The sequence below is a fragment of the Sciurus carolinensis genome, chromosome X, assembly GCF_902686445.1.
Source record: "Sciurus carolinensis chromosome X, mSciCar1.2, whole genome shotgun sequence".
In the NCBI taxonomy this organism is placed as follows: Eukaryota; Metazoa; Chordata; class Mammalia; order Rodentia; family Sciuridae; genus Sciurus; species Sciurus carolinensis.
The window spans coordinates 34,210,898-34,234,642 of record NC_062232.1 but is presented as its reverse complement, the minus strand read 5'-3'; the positions used below and the strand labels follow the sequence as shown (position 1 = coordinate 34,234,642).

General features: G+C 41.4%; 1 protein-coding gene across 2 annotated transcripts; it reads right to left on the bottom strand.

Annotated features, from left to right (window-relative positions):
• Window positions 1-264: 264 nt before the first annotated feature.
• Window positions 265-15,083, bottom strand: Ddx3x (DEAD-box helicase 3 X-linked). Of its 2 annotated transcripts, none has more exons than XM_047535727.1 (17): window positions 14,931-15,083; window positions 12,299-12,356; window positions 10,549-10,596; window positions 8,403-8,535; window positions 7,349-7,507; window positions 7,165-7,264; window positions 6,684-6,819; window positions 6,211-6,296; window positions 5,833-5,931; window positions 5,568-5,728; window positions 4,800-4,944; window positions 4,573-4,717; window positions 4,195-4,376; window positions 3,987-4,104; window positions 3,523-3,676; window positions 3,101-3,237; window positions 265-2,918 (listed from the first exon to the last, which is right to left on the bottom strand). In XM_047535727.1, exons 1-17 carry the CDS (start codon window positions 14,973-14,975, stop codon window positions 2,839-2,841), a joined length of 1,986 nt encoding a protein of 661 aa, XP_047391683.1. In that variant the 5' UTR covers window positions 14,976-15,083; the 3' UTR covers window positions 265-2,838. The 2 variants fall into 2 exon arrangements, with proteins under 2 accessions (XP_047391683.1, XP_047391682.1); XM_047535726.1 differs by having other exon boundaries at window positions 330-2,918; window positions 3,101-3,240.
• Window positions 15,084-23,745: the final 8,662 nt, after the last annotated feature.

The window sequence follows — 23,745 nt, the reverse complement described above, 5'->3', positions numbered from 1 at the left end:
TAGAAAGCCTGCCTATTACCCCATCCATTCTTACACTGTGCAACCGCCCTTCAAAGAGGGCGTATTGTTGCTTCAAGTATAAACTAGTCTGCAATAAATGCAGTACACCAATCAGGAAGCTCCATTTAGATTTCCATCGATTTCATTCTATTTGAAACACAACCTTCATCTTTTATTACAAAAACTCTTGATTACAAGTAATCATGTCCGAAAAGCATCTCAAAATACAGCAATGGACAATAATGAAAACACATTTTACAATTCTTCAGGCAAAAGCACAACTTTATTTTCACCTCTAAAAATAAACCACAATTGACAACTACAAAGGAGACTGTGCAGTTCAATTTTTTATTTTAATAAAATCAGAATATGCACAGCACATGCAGTGCTAGCATCTAAACTAATACAATAAGCAATTACTAAAGCTACAGTGACTTGAGGTTCAATCTTTACATTCAGCAAGTTTAAATCCATTCTTACATGATTTTCAAAACTTTAATGTATTAACTGAAAATATTGCTTGCTGATAAAACTTGCTCAAATGCTATCGCTGAATGTACAAGTCACTGATTATGCCAATACAACAAAGATAACCACATGTTTGAGGATTGCAATGTGCCAGACATTCACTGAAAAAAAAAAAAAAAATACACACAACTAAACAAAACTCACACAACAAACATCTGAGAATCTGGACACTTCATATCAGTGTTTTGAAGTGTTTCATTAATATCTTAAGACAAGTGTATCAAAACCTTGGCATGATTTAATTTCAAGTCGCCAATTTTGTTTTTACTAACATCAGAAAGTTATGGCTACACTGCCAATGCCGGGTCTGCTCAATTTGACTTAAGAGTTTAATATGACTTAACATTAAAAGCTCACACTACCCCGAAATATATAATTTCACGCATACGGTGACATTCAACATTCAAGTGCCAGTGTTTTTGTACTGTCTTTTGGTCAAGTTTCTTTAAACTTTCAAAGAATCACTTTTAGGCTTACAAAAATAAATATTTGTCAAAATGTTCAATAAATATTACATAAAACTAGCAGCAAAAAGTATCTAGAAATCTGTCGTGTGCAAATAGTTTTCTTCCCAGCTATCATTCCCATGGTCCCAAATAAATTTTAGAATCTAGTCCCATCCCCTTCCTAGACAAGCTGCGTTCAACAATCTCCAAGAGACAAAATAAGATTGGAAGTTTTAAGGACACGCACACAAGACATATATATAAAATTCTCTGAATGTGCAATAAAAGAAGTACTTTGTAAAAAGTTATGGGCAAAATGTACAAGGGCCTAAACCTAGACTAATTGAAATAGCACCATAACAAATGACCTCAATACTGTCAAGTGCACCTACTTAATAAAAGTTTTAGAACAAGGCACAATACACTTGAAAATCTATTGCACTTTAGGAAATTTTTGCCGTCTTCCTATGCCACTGTAAAAAGATTGAGCGTTTTGATCACCGCATTCTGGCCACAAAAATTAGCCCAGAATTCAAAGTGGCAGAGGCATTTTAGTGGTGGACAATGCTCATCTTTGGCCAGATTTAGCATAAACAGACTATAAATACAATGGAAACCTATGCAACTAAAACTGACTAAACTGCACTGTAGAGCAGAATCGACACCTTGTGCAGTTATGTACATATTTCCAACCTGTGTGATCTCAAAGATTTCAGTTTGTTACTCTTCTGGAGCCATTTTTACAAAGTCTATAGTAAGCCAGTTTAACATCTCAACGCAGCTTGAACAGAGTAATGTGAATCGGCATTTAAAATAAAGCCTGCTGCATAATTCTTCCTGTTCATACCCTCTTGACCAAAAAACATCAACACTAGCATGCGTTATTAGACCAAAAATCATCCAGGGCCCTAACGAGGGCTGGTCATTGCTGTGGTCAGCCATTCTACCATTTCAATTTCATTTATGGCAGGCATTTAAAAAGTCTAAGTAGATGAATTCTCCTAAAAACCTATTTCAAGTTATCAGACCTTTAAACTTCCCCTGTAATAGTATGCCCACATTTGGCTAGCTCATAATTAATGATCTGCCTAAACATTGAAAGAGGAATTGCTGTATTTACTTGCATTAACTTTGAAAACAGTGCTTTGAATGTATGCATGTATTCATACATCACCTCATCATGACTGGAATGGCTTGTTTAAAGACTATCAGGTTCTAAATACCTATCCAGGATAGAGTGAGCAAATCAGAACTTTAACTTAATACAGTTTGCCACATTAGAAACTAATTCCATTGATATGCTTCAAGACGTTTGTTGTTTGTTTTCCCCCAATCTGCAAGTATCAAAAAGCCCTAATGCAGGCTACCGCATAAGTTTTTTCCTTATAATATTTATGGATGAATCGATGATTCCTGTTAAGTTGTATCACACCTGTGTGCCAAGGTTTGATTTTAGCCCAAGTTCAGTAAATTTATTTTGTCAAAACAATTGATATCTTGAGCATTACTGAGCCAACAGGACATCAAAATAAAAAGTTGTCTAAAGTTAAAGGCACAGTACATTAACAAACAAATGATCCTCAGTCACAAAATTATAAATGCAGTTTGGGATGGGGATAGGCGGGAGGGGAGTTAATCCAAACTACAGCAATGAAGTCTTCAAACCACCTTCCGAACAGGGCTGCTGATTGTTCCTTTCATTTCTTCTTGTGACCTTGAGCTCCCTTAAAAAAAAAATTTCAGTGGAGAATCACAGCTGGTAATGTACTGCGAGTTCTTGAAGCTACACAAGGTATAGTCTGGCTAAGTTACATGTGGTTTCCATATTAGCTTGTTTGGCAGGGTGACCTACTGCAAGGCAGGCTCAGTTACCCCACCAGTCAACCCCCTGGGAGTTATAATTTCCTCCATATCCATCACTGTTGTAAAAGCCTCCATAGCCACCTAATGAGAGATTTAAAAGAGAGAGAAATTAATTAATTCATTCATCATTAGACACAATCCTTCCAATCTTTAACTATTTCAATGTAAAGTTACAAAAAGCAATCTCTAGTATAATGCTGAACTTCCCCTGAGGGTTTTAAAGATGCTCTGGAAAAAGAGGACAGGTTAAAAATGAACACTACCTCCGCCAAATCCTCTGCTGCTGCCGTGGCCACCTCCACCGCTGCGACTGCTGCTTGCACGGCTGCTGCTGAAGCTGGAACTGCTGGCACCACTGCTCTGCCGATAGTCTCTGGCACCAAACCCTCCACTAAATCTACTGCTACAAAGGAAAAAAAAGAAAAAACCTCAAGTAACTCAACTCCTGCTCAAACTTTCCAAACAATTTGAGTTTTCCTTTCAAACAATTCCCCATCCAGACACACTTCACCCAAGAGTGGTTTGGTTGTGAAGTCCTTCACAGTGAAGGACTAACACATTAACAGTCTCACCCAAGAAAATTAAGCTTTTAAAATTAAATACCAAAAAGTTCACCTACCCAGAGCAAATGACACTGGAAAGTGGAAGTGAACACCTCCCCCATTATGCACCACCCAGACCTCACCTCTTAGAACGTCCACGACTGCTACCCTTGTAGTGGTGTTCAAAAGCCATGTTTTCTAACCAAGATGGCACTTCTTGTTTTGCTTCAACAAGAAGATCCAACAAATCCTTAGTAATATTTATGTTTCTCTCGTTAAAGAATGAGGTGGCAAGGCCTAGAATGGATCCAAAAAAAGGACATAAACAAAGGTTTTCCACAAAGTAGTTTAGCAGTCTTACTTTCTATGTAGACCAAGGTGGTTTTCCTTTTGTTTCTTTTTGGTGGGGTGTGGGGGTAACTGGGGACAGAACTCCTGGGTGCTTTACCACTGAGCTACACCCCCAGTCCTTTTTATTTTGAGATAAGGTCTAAATGTGCTTGGGGACTCAATAAAATACTTCTAATCTTATCAAGTTCTTTGCTGTGTGCAGCACAATGGAAAACAACAACAACAAAAAAAAATCGACCACCTAGTAACCACTTACCAAGGTTTCCTACACGTCCTGTGCGGCCTATGCGATGCACATATTCTTCAATATCACTTGGCAAATCAAAATTGATAACGTGTTTCACATTTGAAATATCTAATCCTCTTGCTGCTACCTGAAAAATAACTTCTGTTATATATGGCCCATTTAAAAGAAAGCATTTAAACATGCCAAGCCTGAATGAAAATGATAGTATTATACATACTGCCGTAGCCACCAGAATTGGGCTTTTTCCTGAGCGGAACTGGTGAAGGGCCTCTTCTCTATCTCTTTGAGAACGGTCTCCATGGATACTGGTGCAAGCATATCCTTCATGATATAAGAAATCCTCCAGAGAATCTGCACCTTTTTTAGTCTCCACAAACACTAAGGTCAGTGAATCCTTGCCTGAATTTGAAAAATTACAAGGTTGATGTCACTATTAACAGCTTAATTCTTTATACTTAGTGAACATGCAAAGAGGCAAGTGAAATGGACTGCTTTAACACAGAATGTTTTAGATCAAAAGGAAAGTTAATAAAGACAATGAGATGGATTCTCATTAAGCAAGCCACAGTGATGCTAAAATTATTCATAATTTTACCTGTTGCATTTAGGAGGTCAAGCAGAAATGACCGTTTGTCTGGTTCTTCCACCCAGACTACTTTCTGTGTGATATTCTCAGAAGTAGAGCCCACTCTTCCTACGGCCAAAAAGATATACTCATCCAAGAAATCACGAGCTAGCATCTGAAATAATAAAACCACATTTTTTTTAGTATCTGCCAAGATAAATTGCTAAATAAATAATATTTGCAACATCATCTGGTACCTGTATTTCCTTAGGAAAAGTAGCACTAAACATCATAGTGTGGCGGACACCTTTTGGAGGCATAGTATCTTGTTCAACTATTCTACGGATCTGAGGTTCAAACCCCATATCCAACATCCGATCAGCTTCATCTAACACCAAGTATCTGTCATAAAAGAAAACTTATGTTTACAATTTGTAAAGAAATCAAAAGAGTTTTAGTACTGCTGCACTGTAATTACAATTATACACTAAGGCAGTTAAATTCCTTACACTGCATGATTTGGCATAGGAATATATAGACACACAAGCACAGGATTCTTTCCATTAGGTTAAGTCATTCAAGATCAGTGCCAAATCAGTTTTTACTACTTGAATGTCTATTGATCTGGTCATCCTCATTCTCTACTAAAATGTTAACTAATTTTTCAACATTAAAATTACGAGGGCTGAGGTTGTGGCTCAGTGGTAGAGTACTTGCCTAGCATGTGTGAGATGTGAGACACTGAGTTCGATTCTCAGCACCCCATATAAATAAATGAATAAAATAAAGGTCTATCAATATCTAAAGAAAATTAAAGAAAAAAATTACAATGCACAAACTTTCTTTATAAAGGACTAAAATAAATCACTTCTCATCTTTAAATTTAGAGGGCTAGGGCTGTATCTCAGTGGCAGGGCACTTGTCAAGCATGTGCTAGACCCTGGGTTCAACTTGCAGTACCAAAAAATAGATTTAAATTTAGACAATACCACAAAAGTTATGGTAATTATTAAACATTAACATACTTGCAGAAGTCTAATCCGATCTTTCCTCTTTCCATCATATCCACGAGACGTCCTGGAGTAGCTACTAACAAGTGGCACCCACGTTCTAAGTCTCGAATCTGCTGACCGATATCAGCACCACCATAAACCACACAAGGACGAACCCTTGATCGGTATGAGAACTATTAAGCAAAAAAATTTTTTTATCAATTCCAAGGTCAAGATTTTCACACAATCATAAATGTTTTATTAGAATCAGTGAGAAAACAATCACTGAAGCACATACTTTTCTGGCTTCCTCATAAATCTGTACTGCCAGCTCCCTTGTCGGTGCCAATACCAAGGAGATTGGGTATTGCTTGCGGCGCCCATACCTTCCATTCTCCTGAGGGGGGGAGAAAAGGTATTACTCAAAAAGTTCGTCACAACATAATTTTCTTTTGAAACTTACATATTACACGTGAGGTTAGACTACATAGAATCTTAGCATCATTCATAAAGTTCTTTTCAATAGCTACGAGTTCTACCTACAACAAATTTCCACTTTATAGAGAAAACACTGGGTTGGGGTAAGGCTCAGTGTTTAGTACTTGTCTATTATTGCCAAGGCCCTGGGTTCAATCCCTAGTACCAGGAAAAAAAAAAAAAAGTAAGAAATACTTACCTTCATGGCCCTCAAAGCCTCTCCTGGACCATCTGAATAAATTTGACTCAAGATGGGCAGAAGAAACGCTGCAGTTTTCCCAGATCCTATTAAGAGAAAGCATATTCATTCAATCAGCAAAATTCAGGCCAGAGCTACATGCAGTAATATATGTAACACCTATGGCTTCTTTCATACTACAAACAGCAGAGCTGGGTAGTTGCATCAGAAACCACATGACCCACTGAAAAATGCACAAGTCAGGCACAGTAGTATATACATCTGTAATCCCAGCCACTCAGAAGGCTGAGGCGGAAGGCTGGGAGTTCCAGGCCTGCCTGGGCAAATGAGCAAGACCCTCTTTCAGAAAAAAAAAAAGCTGAGGATGTAGACATAGCTCAGTGGTAGAGAACTTGCCTAGCCCACAAATTACTCATTTGGTTCTTTACAGAAAAAGTGTTAACAAACATATCACTCTTATCAAGTGACCTTACCTGTTTGGGCACAAGCCATCAAGTCTCTTTTCTCTTTGATAATAGGAATAGCATGCTTCTGCACTGGAGTTGGGCGAGTATAACGAGTAAGCTCAATATTTCCCATGATAATTTCTCCCATCTCAACATCACTGAACTGTCAAGAAATTTAATAGGGTTAAATAACTAAAAACACATTATCTAGACATTTTGTTTTATACAATAATGGAAATCACCATTTAGTTTATCATTGCTTTCAGTAAAATTATGTCATACTTTGAGAAAAATCAATCCCCACGCTTACTCTACATTGAAAACTTTGGGCTCGTATGTTTGACCTATTTCTTACTCCAGTAGAGAATTATGTATAAAGTAAATAATCTCTCCCTTCCACAAACCAATGAGGTATTTGATCTATATATGAGAAGCCCATCTCATTCTGATGTGCTGTGGAAAAAGTTACAATTTCCTTTGTTTCAAAAGGTCAAACAAAAATACTTACACTTTCAATATGTGGAGGGCAGTTGTTGCCTGTTGCCTCAACTGGAATGTCATCATATTTCTCAAAGTTAATCCCAGTGTTGCCTCCAGAAAAGAGTTCCCTAAAATCAAAAGACTGATAAGTTTACCTACTGTATTAGCTAATAAGGCTTCATCGTAAATTAGCATACATTTAAAAAACTTACTGTTCCAAGCGTTCACTTGGTGGGAGTGGCTTTGACCAGTCATCTTCATCTGATTTGTCACACCAGCGACTATTGCCACCACGTTCAAATTTGCCAAAGCCACTTCTGTCTCCACGGCTGCCAATGCCATCATAGTCACTCCGTCCACGATCATCAAACCTAAACAGCACAAGCAATTAATCAGAATCATACCATTTAGCTATTATCAGATCTCCACCACTACCTCCTGAATGCTATCTGGAGATAGGTGATTATTATTCATTAATGGTCAATTACAAGGATGTCGACAGACGAATTCTTGCTTCTTATCTGACAAGGCTTACTAATTGTCAAATTGTACGTATCATTTATATATTTTCTAAAATCACTTTTTCTACAAAGTCATACAGATTATAACAATGCCTTGTGCATTCTGACATTAAAAATCAAGTTTTATATGTTTAAAACTGGCACATAAGCTCACACCTTCATTTATAGAGTGCTCTTGGATCCAAATATACTTAGTGGTAGGAAAAAGAAAATAGCACACCGAGTATCAATTGTCCAAGTTATACTAGGATGTCATTTAAAGGGCAATTCACCTGTGTGACAAATTTTGGATAAAAGGTAGAAAAAAATCCTTACCTGAATTAAGATGTTTTTAGGGATTTAGGCCTGTTTGCGAAAAATCAGGACACAGGACTAACCACAGCTATTAGGCGCATGGGGTCAGTTCACCACACTTGCGTAATCAAAAATATAAGGTGTTTAAAAATTGTCAGAGAGTCCACAAAAACCTCAATCAAATTAGGCCATTATATTAAATATATAAAACTAGAGAAATAAAAAATAGCTGACTTTATTATGCCAAAGAGCGAGCATATTCATATTTCTATCTAATTTCTATGTAACAAGTTCAATTTATTAAAGACTTTTTACAGCTAAGAAACACAACGATTAAACAGAATGCTTAACATTCAAATAGGCAGTCAGGATGAGGAATTACCAAATTAGAGATCAATTCCTAAATTTCTATTGCATATGCACATAAGGTGAGAAGACAAAAATCACTTACCTTCCCCTTGATCCACTTCCACGATCGCTGAAGAAACTTGACTTCCCTCTTGAATCACTTCGAGATCCAAAACTGCTGTACGCATCCTTGTCTTTACTAGAACTCCACCCTGAACTGTCTTTATCGTAGAATCCTTTAAAAAAAAAAAAAAAAAAAGGTACAAACACTGTATTAGAAGAATCATTAAAGTATTATCAATCTTTGTTTTTTCTTTTTTTGTGGGGAGGGGGTACTAGGGATTAAACCCAGGGGTACTCCACCAGAGTCACATCCCTAGACCTTTTGATTTGAGACAGGTGTCATGTTAAGCTGCCAAGGCTGGCCTCAAACTTGGGTTCCTCTTGCCTCAGCCTAAGTAGCTGGGACTGCAGGCATACACTACCATACCCAGCAATCTTGATGCATCTGAAGGTTCCTCCACTGACTTTTTTCTATGGGCCAATGGATGCATTCCTATCATGTCACTAGAAAAGAATCAAGATTTACAACTGGTTACACCAGTTTTTTGATATTTTAAATGTTAAAAAAAAAAAATTCTCTCCACTAGAAAATACTGTACACTAGACCAAGTGTCAATCTAAGAATGTTCTGAATACCACCTTGAAGTTATCAATAGCTTTACCTGTTAATTCAATGATTATAGTTTTGCCAAATATAACCACATTTTAATTTCTATTCACGTCATGTCTGAACGAGTTTGAGGAAAACAGTTGCCATTGTTTCAATGTTTCCTAAAGGTGGTATTCATGCAAAACATTCTTCTCGTTATGTCAGGTTATTTGGTTTAATATTATCTTTTGATTTTGATGGTAAAAAGTTCAAAAACTGTTTTGTACACATGAAACACACTAGTGTCAATGATACCATTTTAATGGTTCATCTATTTATAAGCTTGATGTGAATCAGAAACACTTGGAAAAGGAGAACTCTTTCCTACCCATTCTCAGGGTGGATAAGTTCCTTGGGTACAGTTATAAATATTCACGTGAGAGGGTATCACAAAGGTAAAAATTAGCCAAAGGACAGGTGGAAGGTTTAAAGACAGAGAATTTAACTATCTTAAATGATACCTTATTAAACTGAGACAACTGATAAGTTACTTTCCTTCTGCCTCCCACCTCTACCATTAGCCAGTCAGGTGCCCTTTGCTAGCAATCAAGATCTAAATTCAATTTCTAGATCTCTTCCAGTTCTAAAATCTTTGATATTACTTCTGATTCCTATCAATGCAACAAAGGGGAAAACAGCACTAAATATATGTGAGGGTCCATTCCAGCTACCTGCCTTCTTTATCTATCTTCCTTCCCTCTTGACCGTTAATGTTTCCATGATCTTCCTTTTCCGCTAAAATTTCATTATCGTCCATTTTATGCAACACACAGCACCCACGATATGAAGCATCTATTAATTATCTATCACTACATCACACGTATAAAAGGAAAAGACACGAGGTGTTGTAATATACTTTAAACAAAACCTTTCAAAAGAGGCAGTTAAGTAGATGAAACCTGAAAATTGTTCCCAATTCACTGGAGTGTGACCAATGCTATTAATTAGTCTACAATAGGTCCATCTTCATTTTGGCACCTCCGCAAACAGAAACTAGGTTGTTATCACTTTGCAGTTGGGTTTACATAGCAGAGTACCTGCTTACCTTTTTCAAATGAAAACCATGCTGTAAATCATTGCAAAAATAGAATACTGTACAAAAACCATATCCCTTGGCCTTAGAAGAGTCTGACAGGAAAATTCTCCACTATCTGATATTAAATGAGGTTTTTCTTCTCTATTCTTGTGGAGTATGGGGTGGGTTCTGGGGGGGACCCCAGGAGCTTGTGCATTCTAGACAAGCATTCTACCTCTGAGCTACACCCCCAGCCTTTATTTTTTAACTTTAAACAGGGTCACACTAAGTTGCCCAGGCTGGCCTCAAACTTGTGATCCTCCCCAGCAGGTGGCATCTGAGGTCACAGCCGGCTAAATAAGATTTTTTCAAAGTTTCTAAATTCTAGTATTTGAAGCAGTCCTGTTGGAAACAGGACAACACAATGTTAACAGACTTCCAAGCTGCCCCATTTTCCCTAGGCTTTGACTAATTTCTAAATGAAGAAAGAGTGAACTCTAAAACATTGGTGTAAGGACTTACCTTTAGCAGCTTCTCTGTTCCTTAAATGAGGAGGGATATAGCGCCCTTCTAAAAGAAATAATATAAAATTAATGCCAAAAACCTTAACATTATAGCTTTTACCAAAATTTCTACTATTTTTTAAAAAAATGGTCCTCGAAAAACATTTTTTCCTAAAACTTTCTAGATTCCTGGTCTGCCTACTTGCCTGGAAACTGCGAGGGAAAAATATGAATCTTACTTTAAACGGGTTACAGCTTCATAAGATTTTTTTTTTTTGGTGGGGGCATGGGACAGGGTAGGGGGTATATACCAGGGATTGATCCCAAGGGCACTTAAACCACTGAGCCATTTCGCCAGCCTCTTTGTTTTAAATTTTGATTCAGGGTCTTACTAAGTTGCTGAGGCTGGCCTTGAACTTTTTTGATCCTCCTGCCTCAGTGGCCTCTGGGATTATAGGCATGTGCCACCACATCCAACTAGAACTTTGACTTGAAACCTAATAGCTGAAACCCACAAATCAAATGCATTTAACTAGCTACTAGAAGTTATTTAACCTGATTTTGTTATAAAAGACTACTATTATGTAATAAATCAACACAACTAGCCTCTAAGAAGCTTTTGTTTCTATGCCATTAAGCTCCAAAACATACATCAAATATACATGAAAAAGTTGCAAAGGGGAGATGTTAAGAAATTGGAATTTTTAATTTGGGGCTTGCTGAGTTTAAGTCAACTATTATTCTGTAGGCGGGGAGGAAAACAGCCTAGACTATGGATGAAAAGCAAAAGCAAACTACATATATCCAAGTAAAGGTAAGTTAACTTGTTTTTTATTGTTCTTTTTATTTTTCAGTTCTGAGGATAGAATTCAGGGCTTCACAAATGTTAGCGAGCACTCTACTACTGAGTTACAACCCAGGCTCATTTTATTTTATGAGTAGTAAACCTACAATTTGTCTTTTTCACTTCTGGACTGAATTAAGTATTTTTTAAAAGCTCTCTGTTAAGATGAGCAATTCTTAAGATTCTCAGCATGGCAAATAACATGAATTTTAAAGCAAATATCTTGTGCCTAGTGAGGCCCTCTTAAGCTGAAAATGAGGATTCATGTTATAAGTGGCACGAGATCTGAGGTGAAACAGGTCTACTGCCAAATAATAAGCCACCAAAATCTCCTAACCTCTGACAATCTCCAAATAACCTCTTTTAAAAAAAAAATCTTTTACCAGAGTTCACAATGTATACATATCGAAACATTATATGGCATCCTATTTTTGTCAGTTTTAAAAATTAAAAAAATTTAAAAATCCTAGCCATCACCCCAAAATTCAATATAATCTGTTATATTAGTAAGTCCCATGTTCTTCAAGAGAAAGGAATAACTGTAGCTGATGAAAATGTATGTTTCCTCAACTGAGTGTAATTCTAGTCAATTCACTCCAACGGGGATAAATGCATCCCCACCACCTCCAAACTGGGCTCACAATTCATAATGAGCATAATCGAAGTCTTCAAAGAATAATATATGCATTCTGTAAGTTCTTTTTAATGATTACTGCTGTTACTCAATAGAACCAACTAATCCCTTTTATTACCAGAAAGGTCACAATGCTTTAGATTGATCACTAAGTACTACGTAACACGAAATCTACGTAATTCCATACATAGTAAAAATCGAAGAACAAATTCTTAAATTTTAAGTATATTCATGAAAATATTAAGATCTTGAGCTCTAATACTCAATAAATCCATAAAACATATTACTTACTGCTGGCAGTACTTCCTCCAGTCTGATTATCTGAAGAGTTCAGGTCTAGGCCAGCAAACTAGAAAAGAGTTAGATAGTTAGCAGCCCCAGTACTAAAACATACTGACATCCTGCATTCAAATAGTTTCCCCCAGATAGTTCACAGAGCAAATAAGAACTTAGTGAGAATGTGACCAAGAATGCTCTGAAGACATAAGACTCAGAGCAAATGCAAAATAATAACACTATAGACACTACATAAGGCAGCACAGAACGATGCAGTGCAATCCAGTACCAACTGGGCCCGAATTTAATGTTAGGGCACATTCTGAGTTAACTATTCTTTTATTCCTTTACCTCCAAATAAAACACTAGCATTTTAAATTAGGATAATACTCCACAAGAACAAAAAAATTAGCTCACTTGAGGTTAGCACCACTCTGAAAGTTATCTATTCTCCCATTTTAACAGTAAGTTCAAAGACAATCATAAATGGCTTCCAATGCTCCTAAAGAACATTTTACCGCCTTTGAATCTCCACTTCTACCCATCCCTTTACATTGATAGTTCAAAGCCTCAACGTTCTAGAAAAAAAGGTTATGTCATGCTATGTTCATGACGTTTTATAATGGCTAACCAAGAACTACTGACAAGCAGCAAGGGAGGAAAATCTATAAATGCAAAAACAAAATTACTTTTTTCAGAAAAGCCACAGAAGACCAAGTCGTCCAGTACTGTTGCCGTGTGTTTGCAAGAGATGTCATACCACATTTATAAATTCTGTGTTTAAAGCTCAATGATACTGCCAAACTGCAAGTATCAATGGAGTCACTGAAAACTGGAAGCAGATGCTATGTCAATAAATTATAAAAAAGAATGAGGACTTTAGGGACCTCATTTCCAGAATTTCCACTGGCAAAAACGCTGCCATGCACTCTCTGCAATTAGTTAATAAACTGATACTTTAAGGCACAGTAGGAACGTGCCAACTTTCTTCTCGCACTTGTTACAGTATAAATTTTGTTTTTAATTTTATACTGTGGCACTATAATTTCTTTATTTTGCACTGTGGCAATATGAACTAAAAGCAAGTGTAAACGCTTCTATAAATTGATAGGATTACATTGTGGCAATTTTCTCAATAGTGAACTTGCTTGCTATAAATTCCTATCTAAACTTTAACGACCCTGAAGGCGTAATTTTTAGGTTAAATCGATTACAAATTTAAGATTCATTTCTGCCTACAATCTTAAAATCGACACCATCTACGTGGAGTATGTTAGAACTGGGGATTAGCCTTGATTGCCCTTGATACCAGATATTTTTATCTATGCTCCATTCAACATAGGAAGCGTCAGTAATATGGAGAATTTAATGTAACTGTTTCATTAACAGGGGAAAAATACTCCCCCTAAAGAAATCGTTAAATCCTCTCAGACCACACATCCATCCTCTTTGCCCGGAAAACCTTAGAAGGGATTCCGATTAAGACAAAAGACAAGAGCTCTCTGACCCATTCCCCAAATTTTACTGCGCAAATAGCAACAAGTCAACAACAAAACTGTTTATCTCCCCCTAAGTCATATCCCGGGTATTTTTCCTCTGGTGAGTTCCTGGATCAAACGTCATGTTCATGAAGACACGCAAAAACAACCCGCGGTATCCGCCCCCCAAGAAAAACAAAGGGCAGCCCTAGGCGAAAAGTGCCACAGTGACCATCTCAGGCAAAACGGAGTTAAGAGATGCGCCAGGTCCCGAACCTCCCCGATGTCTTCCCGCCGTTCAACTTCTATCTCTAGAGCCTGGCGCCACGACATACGCAGCGGCCCATTACTCCCTCCCCTTCCCCCCTCCTCCCTGAATTTTCTGCGTCACAAAACTTTCCACTCCGGAAACGCGGCCTCCCCAGCCGCGGCGCCGGGCCTGCGACGACCCTGCGGAAACTGGGCTGAAGCTTGAAGGGCCTGCGGAAGGAAACCCGGGAGGAACTAGATGCCCGTTCCATCCTCTTTTCCAGGCTCTCGTCGGCCGTGGGCCCGCTGGCCCGGCCTCTCCCAGTAGTGGGCCACAGCGCCGCCCAGCCACCCAGCACCACACAAAGGAGGCCGCCGCCATTACCCAGAGCGAAGGCCACCCCCCCGCGTCGCCCCCTCCCACATTCCAGGGCAGCGTTTCTCAACCGCTCACACGCACGCTCACACCGGACGAGTCCGGGTCTGCCCGACAGGAATCCGGGCCGCGAGAGAAGTGAAGGCCGAGGCCCTTGAGGCCAAAAGGGTCCCCATTCGCGCGCCGTCGCGCTGCGCAACCCCCCCCACCCCACGGGTCACTAATCAGCCGGGGTTCGCGCGTGCGCGTCCCTGCGAGAGCGCGCACCCCTCCCCCTCCGCCCGCCTGCGCACGCACACACAAAAGCCGCCATTGTGCTCGGCCGGGGGACAATACCGCGGGCCAAGCCGGGGCCCAAAAGACAGCCAACACTAGCACTTCCGCCGCCTCCCCGTCCCTCTAAAGCCCCGGGCAATGAAAGTCCCTATCCCAAGGAACCCAGGAAATGTAAACTGAGGGTGCCAGTTAGCGCTGCGCCATAAACCAGGTTAAGTCAGGGGAGAATTCATGCAGCGGCCGCCTTAGTCCGCTCCTTGAAGCTCACCTGCTGGTCCAGCCCGAGCGCATTTTCCACCGCCACATGACTCATCCCTGAAGAGTACCGAGAACTCGGAGTCTTCTGCTGCTGAGCGAGTGTGCTTGGTTCACCGCGAAGGCTCTCTCACGGGAGAACTGCGGCTCTGGAGCGCACGGCGCGGTCACCGTTCTAATATACCCACTCGAAAGACTGCTACGTCAGCACGTAAGACGTGTGCCCTCCCTCTCACAGCCGCACTCCCCCTGCCGCTACGACTTCTGCCTGGCTACTGCGCGCTCTTGTTCCTAATCTCGCGGGATTTCGTAGTCAATCCCGTCGCCCCCTAGTCGTGCAGCCTTGGAGCTAGGCACATCAAATGCTGTCCTGTTTTGCTGGAGCTTCACTTGCCCTACTCCCCGTTAAAGCCTGACTTGTGGAGTTCTCGAGATCTCGCGAGAACTTGTAGTCTTCCCTCGCCTTCAGCAACAAGGCCTTAAAATTTAACCCAGGCTTCCTCACTCCCCTTTCCTCCCCTATGCACCCAGTGTTCGTTCTTCCTTTCTAGCGCTCTTCCTTCTCTCTCGGTCCCCGGGCACGAAGATGTCGTGGGATTTTTCTGGTGTAACCAGCACTTGGTCTTCCGTGTGCAGCCTTTCCAAAATCGGAGTTAGGCAAAAAGAGGCCCGAAACCGAGAGGGCAGCGGGTCACATGACCGCAGGTGTTGAGAACGGTGGCCATTTTGTGGAGCAGGACAACGGTGACTAGAATAGAGGGTTCAGAGTGGGGGAGGGGAGGAGGTGGGAAAGGGGGGAAGTGGAGGGGGGGAGGTGGAGGGGGGAAGGGGGAAGGGGGGGATGGGAGAGAGTAGGGGCGGTATGGTGACCCGGGTGGGGTCGGGGAAGAAATGAAAGGGAGCTGGCGGCGCGCGCGGGTGGCCGGACGCTTCCCAGCGTGGTTGCCTAGGTAGCGGGGACGCCGCCCAAAACCGCAAAGCCCCTCCGCCCCGCGCCCCCAGCTATGAGGAAACAATGAAACAATCATGTGCTGATCTTGGTCCAGAGCTCTCCCAGGACCCCGGCTGCCCGCCGGCGTGCGGGCCACCTTAGGCCTCTAGTCTCCTTCCCCGGGTCTCCAGGGCCAGTGGCCACCGGCGCTTCAGGGACTCTGGGGGTCGTGAACTGCCCTAGGACCTGAAGGAGTGGAGGGGGGTGCCGGACGCAACCAGGCTGGGCTTGGGGTGACCTCCAGGCCACTGCGGTGGACTGAGACTAGGAGGAATCGCGTTTCAGCCTTCGGAGGGACCGCTTATGGTGGCCCCCTCCTCGGCCGGCCACTCCTAGACTCAGCTTCGGTACCGTAGACCCTTATATTGGGGGGGGGGATGTTTTCACTGGTGGCTCCCCGACTTTAGGCAAGTGACCACACATACATGGTTCTAATAAACTTTTTCCACCCTCTTCTGACCCTCAGCCTGACAAATAATACGCAGGATTTTCTGCCATCCCCCACAAAGGCTTCTCCCCAAATTCAAATTGCTTGTTCTCATCACATAACTTCTTTTTTTTACAGTTTTTAAAAATTGAAACTGAAATTCTAATAAGATAGGGGGATAATACAACGCTGTATCTCGGGACAGTTTAACGGCTTCGGGTTTCAATTTTCTCATCTATGAAAGAAGTCGGCTAAACTGCATAACCCTGTAAAAGACCCAACTCCGCTGTAAAGCATTTTTTTAATGCCCCCTGTAGCCATACTGAGGTATCAAACCGTAGGTAATATAACGTAAACTTAACTACACCTACTTTAAAAAAAAAAAAATGACCTAGTCGTAATATGAAAACAATGACGATAATAAAACAATATAAGTTTTAACATGTAAATGCTCCCGCAACTACATTAATTTAGATACCTGCTAGTGAAGCCACTGGAAAGGAGCGTTGTTTTCACAGCTCAAGTACCAAGAGCAGCTGCTGTCTCTGATGGCCTTATTTTCCAAAATGGTGAACTCTTAGTTAACATTTGAAACAAAGCAGTACCATCTTCTTTCAGTGGATACAATAGTTGCATTCCTGAACAATTCAGCGTACACAGGAACTGGAGAAAAATACTTTGTATTTATATGTAGAACAGTGTCCTAACTTAGGTGATGATGAACTACTTTTTCACCTACATGAGGGCCCAGTGGATCAATTCTTTGTTGTGTGGTACTGATCAGCATCGCAGAACATATCTACTATGTCTGACTTCTGCAGATTAAATGCCGGTAGCCCTGACCAGTCACTGTGACAACTAAAAACATGCAGGTTTCCACAATGCCCCCTTTGAACACCACTAGGCTTAATGATCATCAGAGTCCCTTCCTGCCGTGAGATTCCCGAATTCTCACAGAGCATTGGTGAAGTGTGTTCTTGATTTGGCTTCAGTTTCCTTTTCCTATAGACCAGAGTATAGATGAGTCCAAGATTCAAAAGCTGTGAGTTTTGATAGCTGTTCAAATTGCATGTAGCAACCATGGGATATGCCAACTACCCTGGTTGTGGACTGTTTTACTTTTGAGTAGAACTGGCATACAGAGTATTTAACTGCCCTGGGAGTATCTTTAAAAATTAAAATATATAGCTGTTCAAATTGCATGTAGCAACCATGGGATATGCCAACTACCCTGGTTGTGGACTGTTTTACTTTTGAGTAGAACTGGCATACAGAGTATTTAACTGCCCTGGGAGTATCTTTAAAAATTAAAATATACAGCAGTTTCCTATTTTCAATTAACCCCGGGCTCATACACTATGCAGTTCAAACCACTAGGGTATTTTGTTAATCGATATGTTATAATTGAAATATCAAATGAAAAGGAAGCGGAGAAGCATACAAAGCATTGTTTTAAACATTTCCATTCCTAAAAAGAATGATGTGCACACTTGAGGCAGCTAAATGAGTCAACTTTCACCATGCTCCAAGTGACTTTTCCATTAAGCAGTCATTTGCATATCTTCACATGGCAGTCATTGACAAATTTTATCGGAAGTGACTTTAAAAGGGTTAGAAATTACTGCCACCAAGGACTTTTTTTGTTTGCATGCTCACTTGCCTACCTTCATCAGTCTTTTTTTTTTTTGGGGGGGGGGGTGGTGGGGATCGAACCCAGGGCCTTGTGCTTACAAGGCAGGCACTCTACCAACTGAGCTATCTCTCCAGCCCCCCTTCTCAGTCATTTTTAAGTACTCATATCGAAGCAAATAAACTATGTGCAACACACCCCCATCACCCATCCCTGGAGGCAGCCCAGTGGACAAGAGCCTGAAGTTCCTGGAACAAGCAAAAAATTCCCTGCTCTACTGCTTGTAAGCGGTGTCACTGGGGACAACTCACTTGGCATCTCAATGCCTCAGATTCCTGCCCCCAAACACTGTTTGGAATTCAAGGCTCGTGCATTATAGTGGTTTGCAAGGAGTAAGTGTGTGGTCTAGGGTAGCTCTGTGGACACATCTATCACCCATTGTGTAATACAAAGCCGATCTCCCGCCCCTTCCGTTGCACCACAACCTAACTTGCTAGTCTGAAAGTTGCTCTGCCCGCCCCTTACGTTGCAGGAATTTCCTGCTTACGCTATAGCCATTTCCTGCTTCCCACGTTACATCCTAGCTTGTCAGTCTGAACATGCTAGCTAGCTATTGGTTCATCAGTCAGCTTGCAAGTATTCTCCTCCGCTATTGGTTCCTTCCAGCCCGGGTGATTCCAATATGTGGGAGAAGCGCCCACGCCATCTTTCTCTTTCCCTTCTTTTCCAACCCGGGGTCGTAGGGTAGGTCGTGCTAGTCGTCTGCATAATAAAGTCTCTTGCGTGAGGTCCTGTGTCCGTCATGGACCGCAACTCAGACAGGGAGTATAGAGCGACAGCTCCATCGGAAGAGCTGGAGCCACCGCGGTCCGGAGCTGAGCTGCATTTTTCCTTACACATTGTCCCAACGTTCCCAGGAGAATGAGTTGTTCTGTGCACTAGGCTACCGCAGCCCTCACTATTCAAACCTCCACTGTAACACCTATGACACTGCCATTGTGTGTAAGTACATAGAAGAGGAAACTTGTCACACCTCCCTGTGCACAGAAATAGACTATTCTTCAGCTAGAAGATAAAGAGTAATAAAAGGGATTCCAAGAGATAGACACCTGAGCAGGGCCTTTAATGAACTTCATGATCGCCAGTCATTTTTCTGGAGATCTGAAAGAAGGGGCCTTTTGGGTCCATCTGACCCACACTTCCTTTAGCATGAACTGGGAATAAAGTTCAAAGAAGGCAAAAGGACCCTGTAATCAGAAAGATAATTATAGGTGTGAAGGTAAAAGCACTTCCCTACTGAGTCTTCTTTTATGTTTTAAAGTGTAATAGGCTTTTGGTTTTTTCTTTTTTTTTTTTTTAATCCTGTGGCTTCAGATAAAGCAGATTAACTTCCAGTGTGCCTGATAATTTGCAATAATTAGGAGACCGTTATTACTATAGAGGCTAATGAAAGCTCTAGAGGGGAAAAAGAGATCTTGGACTCCAGTATGCTGCCATGACGCCCTTCTTTAAGGGTGAAGCCTGGTACCTAGATGTTTTAGGCAGTTCCTGACACATCAAGATCTGACCTGGAATCTGCTTTCTTTCCACAAAGATGACAAGACCAACACAAAATTATATTGAAGGACATCTTCTCTACCACTAACATCGCTAAAAGTATTTTCAAAGAGAAAAGGCCAATGTATTTATGCAGAGTGACTCGGTAGTAGGTGGTCACATGCTCCCAGGAATCCATGCTGTCGCTTAGGTAATAGAGACATTTTTAGCAGATACTCTCAGGTAATGTAGAACTTGAAGCCTGGCCATCACAGATCTGTTTTGGAATTATGTTTTCAGTACTTAGTAAAAGTAATTCACAGTGGGTTGTGGTGGCGCACGCCTGTAATCCCAGCGGCTCAGGAGGCTGAGGCAGGAGGATCACAAGTTAAAACCCAGCCTCAGCGACTTAGTGAGGCCCTAAGCAACTCAGCAAGATGCTGTCTGTAAATAAAATATAAAAAGGCCTGGGGATGTGGTTCAGGGGTTAAGTGCCCCTGAGTTCAATTTCTGGTACAAAAAAAAAAAAAAAAAAGTAATTCACTCTTTCTCTTCATCTTCCTCCCTAGCAATTATTGCTGTCATTGGCCTACAGACCTTGATGAATGCCTGGTTTAACCACTTTTAAAGTTTTTAAAACTTTTTCAGGGCTGGGGAGATAGCTCAGCTGGTAGAGTGCTTGCCTTGCAAGCACAAGGCCCTGAGTTCGATCCCCAGTACCACAAAAAAAAAAAAACTTTTTCAGTCTTTTAGTGTGGAGGGGTACTGGGAATTGAACCCCAGTACCGGTCTTGCTGGGTTGCTTAGGGTCTTGTTAAATTGCCAAGGCTAGCCTCAAACTTGTGATCCTCCTGTCTCAGCCTCCTGATTATCACTGAGATTACAGGAGTGTGCCACCACATTTGGCTTAAAACTTTTTCATTCTTTTAACTTCTGATTTTTTTAAAGATAGCTTGTCATCTTGGATCTTGTCCAAATTAGTATTCTCTCTTAAGAAATGCAAAACTCTGTGTTTAGGTAGAGCCCCAACATTCTTCTGCAAATTCTCCCTCCCTGATAGCCATCTAATATCCAAAGACAGGGAAGATATTTCATGGAAATCCAGTTTAATTACAATCTGTGAGAGTCACCACCCACACAGGGTAGGGGGATGGAACCTAGAGGCACTTTACCCCTGAGCCACATCCCCAGCACTTTTTTTATTTTTTATTTTGAGACGGGGTCTTACTGGGTTGCTTAGGCCCTGGCTAAGTTGCTGAGGCTGAGTTTGAACGCTGGATCCTCCTGCCTCAACCTCCCGAGTCACTGGGATCACAGGCCTGCGCCACCGCGCCCGGCGATGACACACTTCTCTACACTCTCTGGGAAGATGAGGGGCTGTACTTTGAACCGTGGGATTGGTTTATCTAATCCTCATGACCCACCTAGAAGGAAGGACCATTTGCCAGGCTGCACAGAAGTAGGGAAAGGACAAGCCTCCCAACTGCCTTTCAGAGTGGAGAATGTCAGATCAGCTCTTCCTGGGCTTGCCAGCCCCGCTATTGTGTGAGCCCCCTCCTTGAATAAATACATACCTTTCCACCTGTCTACACACACCCTGTCGGTTGTTTCTCTGGCGGACCCTGATGAAGGCAGTCTCTCCCACCATCTTTCCACTTCCATCCTTGCCCGTCTTGCCCATCAAGGACAGAGACAGTTTCTTCTCTGCGCATCTCCATGGAGCCTGGAACCTCTTAAAGACCTGCTCCACGAGGAAAGGAGATGCCCCAAAGCAGAGGCAGGAAAGCTAGAGAAATGAGGAGTCTGAGCCGTGTTGGGGGAGGAGCCAACCCTGGAAGGAAGCATGTTTTGCTGGGGGGGGGGGGGGGGGCGGTTCACACTTAGGCCACATGGTTGGAAAAGGGCAGCCAAGAGCTGGGATGGCACGTGGCATTTGGAGGGAGCCCAGTACAGGGCCAACCCAGTCTTTCCCTACAGGAATACAGCCCTGTGGGGCCAGGTTTCTTAAGACAGGCTGGAAATCCAGATTTTTGTGTGAAGTATCTTTTTGGGAGGGGCAGGTGCTACAGTGATTAAACCAAGGGCTTCACTGGGTGCGGTGGGGCACACCTGCAATCCCAGCAGCTTGTGAGGTGGAGGCAGGAGGATCTTGAGTTCAAAACCAGCCTCAGCAACTTAGCAAGGGCCTAAGCAACTCAGCCAGACCCTGTCTCAAAATAAGGTACCAAAAAAAAAAAAAAAAAATCCTGGGGATGTGGCTCAGCGGTAAAGTGCCTCTGGGTTCAATCCCCAGCACCAAAAAAACAAAAACAAAAAAACCAAGGACCTCACACATGCTAGGCAGGAGTTCTACCACTGAGCTGCACCCCCAGCCCAAATGTCCCAAGTTTTAACTGTCAGCAGGTAATCCAGGTTATTTCAGTATTTCTGTGTATGTCTAGAAGGTTTCAGGGATACAGGTGCTGTTCTGTTTTTCAAGCTGAGGGTATGGGTATGTGTTTGTTTTTCCTGTATTTTTATTGCCTTATAGAACTGTTATAAATATCCTTTCTTATGGATTCCAAATTAAGTTGAACACACCTGTAATCCAGTGACTCAGGAGGCTGAGGCAGGAGGATCGCAAGTATGAGGCCAGCCTCAGCAATTCAGCAAGGCCCTAAGCAACTTAGCAAGACCCTATTTCAAAATAAAAAATAAAAAGAGACTGGGAATGTGGATTAGTGGTTAAGTACCCCTGGGTTCAATCCCCAGCACCCAAAACAAAGAACAAACAACCAAAAATTAAGTTGAAAAAAATTTTTTGAATAGTGTAGGTGAGTTCAGTTGTGCCATCAGACCACCTATTTGCATCCTCTGCTCCATGTAAATTTGTTGTTTTGAAAAATTTGCAGAATAAATAAAGGTTTGTGGCTATACACCTTCACTTGAATAATAATTAGATTAGTTAAGTGTTACTTTTGCTGAAAATAGAAAAAGCCAGCAATGCTATTTCTTCTACAAGAATTGTTCTGTAAAAGGAAAAATGCTCGCCCACTGCCACCCACTCGTTCCTCTCTGGAATGTTTTGAATCTACCACGTTACCTTTCACACAACTCCATCAGGAATAGAAGAAGAAATATTAATTTCTCTGCATACACCAGCCTCTGACTTGAAGACATATATGTTCTTCTTCCTGATTTCAATAGTCTGTATGTGAGTGCTGTGATCCAAATGTGTCCCCGAAAACTTCATGTGGTGGAAAGCTAATTATCCCAGATTCATATGTTAATGGTACTTAGATGTAATAATGAGGATTAGGGGAGGTCATGAGGGTGGGCCCTCATGATGGTATTAGTAGTTTGGTTTTTTAAATTTATTTTTATTGTAAACAAATGGGATACATGCTGTTTCTGTTTGTACATGGAGTAGAGGCATACCATTTGTGTAATCATACATTTACATAGGGTAATTGTGTTTGATTCATTCTGTTATTTTTTTCCTTCCCCCCACCCCTCCCACCCCTCTTTTCCCTCTATACAGTCCCTCCTTCCTCCATTCTTGCCCCCCTCCCACCCCCCATTATGTGTCATCATCCGCTTATCAGCGAGATCATTCATCCTTTGGTTTTTTGAGATTGGCTTATCTCACTTAGCATGATATTCTCCAATTTCATCCATTTGCCTGAAAATGCCATAAATTTATTATTCTTTATAGCTGAGTAATATTCCACATATTCCATATATATACCAGTTTCTTTATCCAATCATCAATTGAAGGACATCTAGGTTGGTTCCACAGTCTGGCTATTGTGAATTGAGCAGCTATGAACATTGATATGACTGTATCTCTGTAGTTTTATAAGAAGAGAGAGACCCAAACTAGTGCGCTTGCTCTATCTCACCATGTAATGCCCGCCATGTTATGATGCAGCACAAGGCCCTCACCAGAGGCTGAGCAGATGCCAGCACTGTGCTCTTGAATTTCCCAACCTCCAGAACCATGAGTTGAATGTACTTCTGTTTTTTATGAATTTCCCAGTCTCAGGTCTTTTGTTACAACAACAGAAAAACAATGAGTATACTTGGCATGATTTGTACCTCAGCATCTGAGAAAGCTGCCTAAATTCTGACACAATGGACACATAGTCACCTCTATTTCTAAAGCTCTTCTACCTATATTTTGGATAAAGCAACCATAATTCACTTGCAGTCTGGAACAAGTTATTTCACCATTCCTTGCCTTGTGAGTTTTCTCACTTATAAAA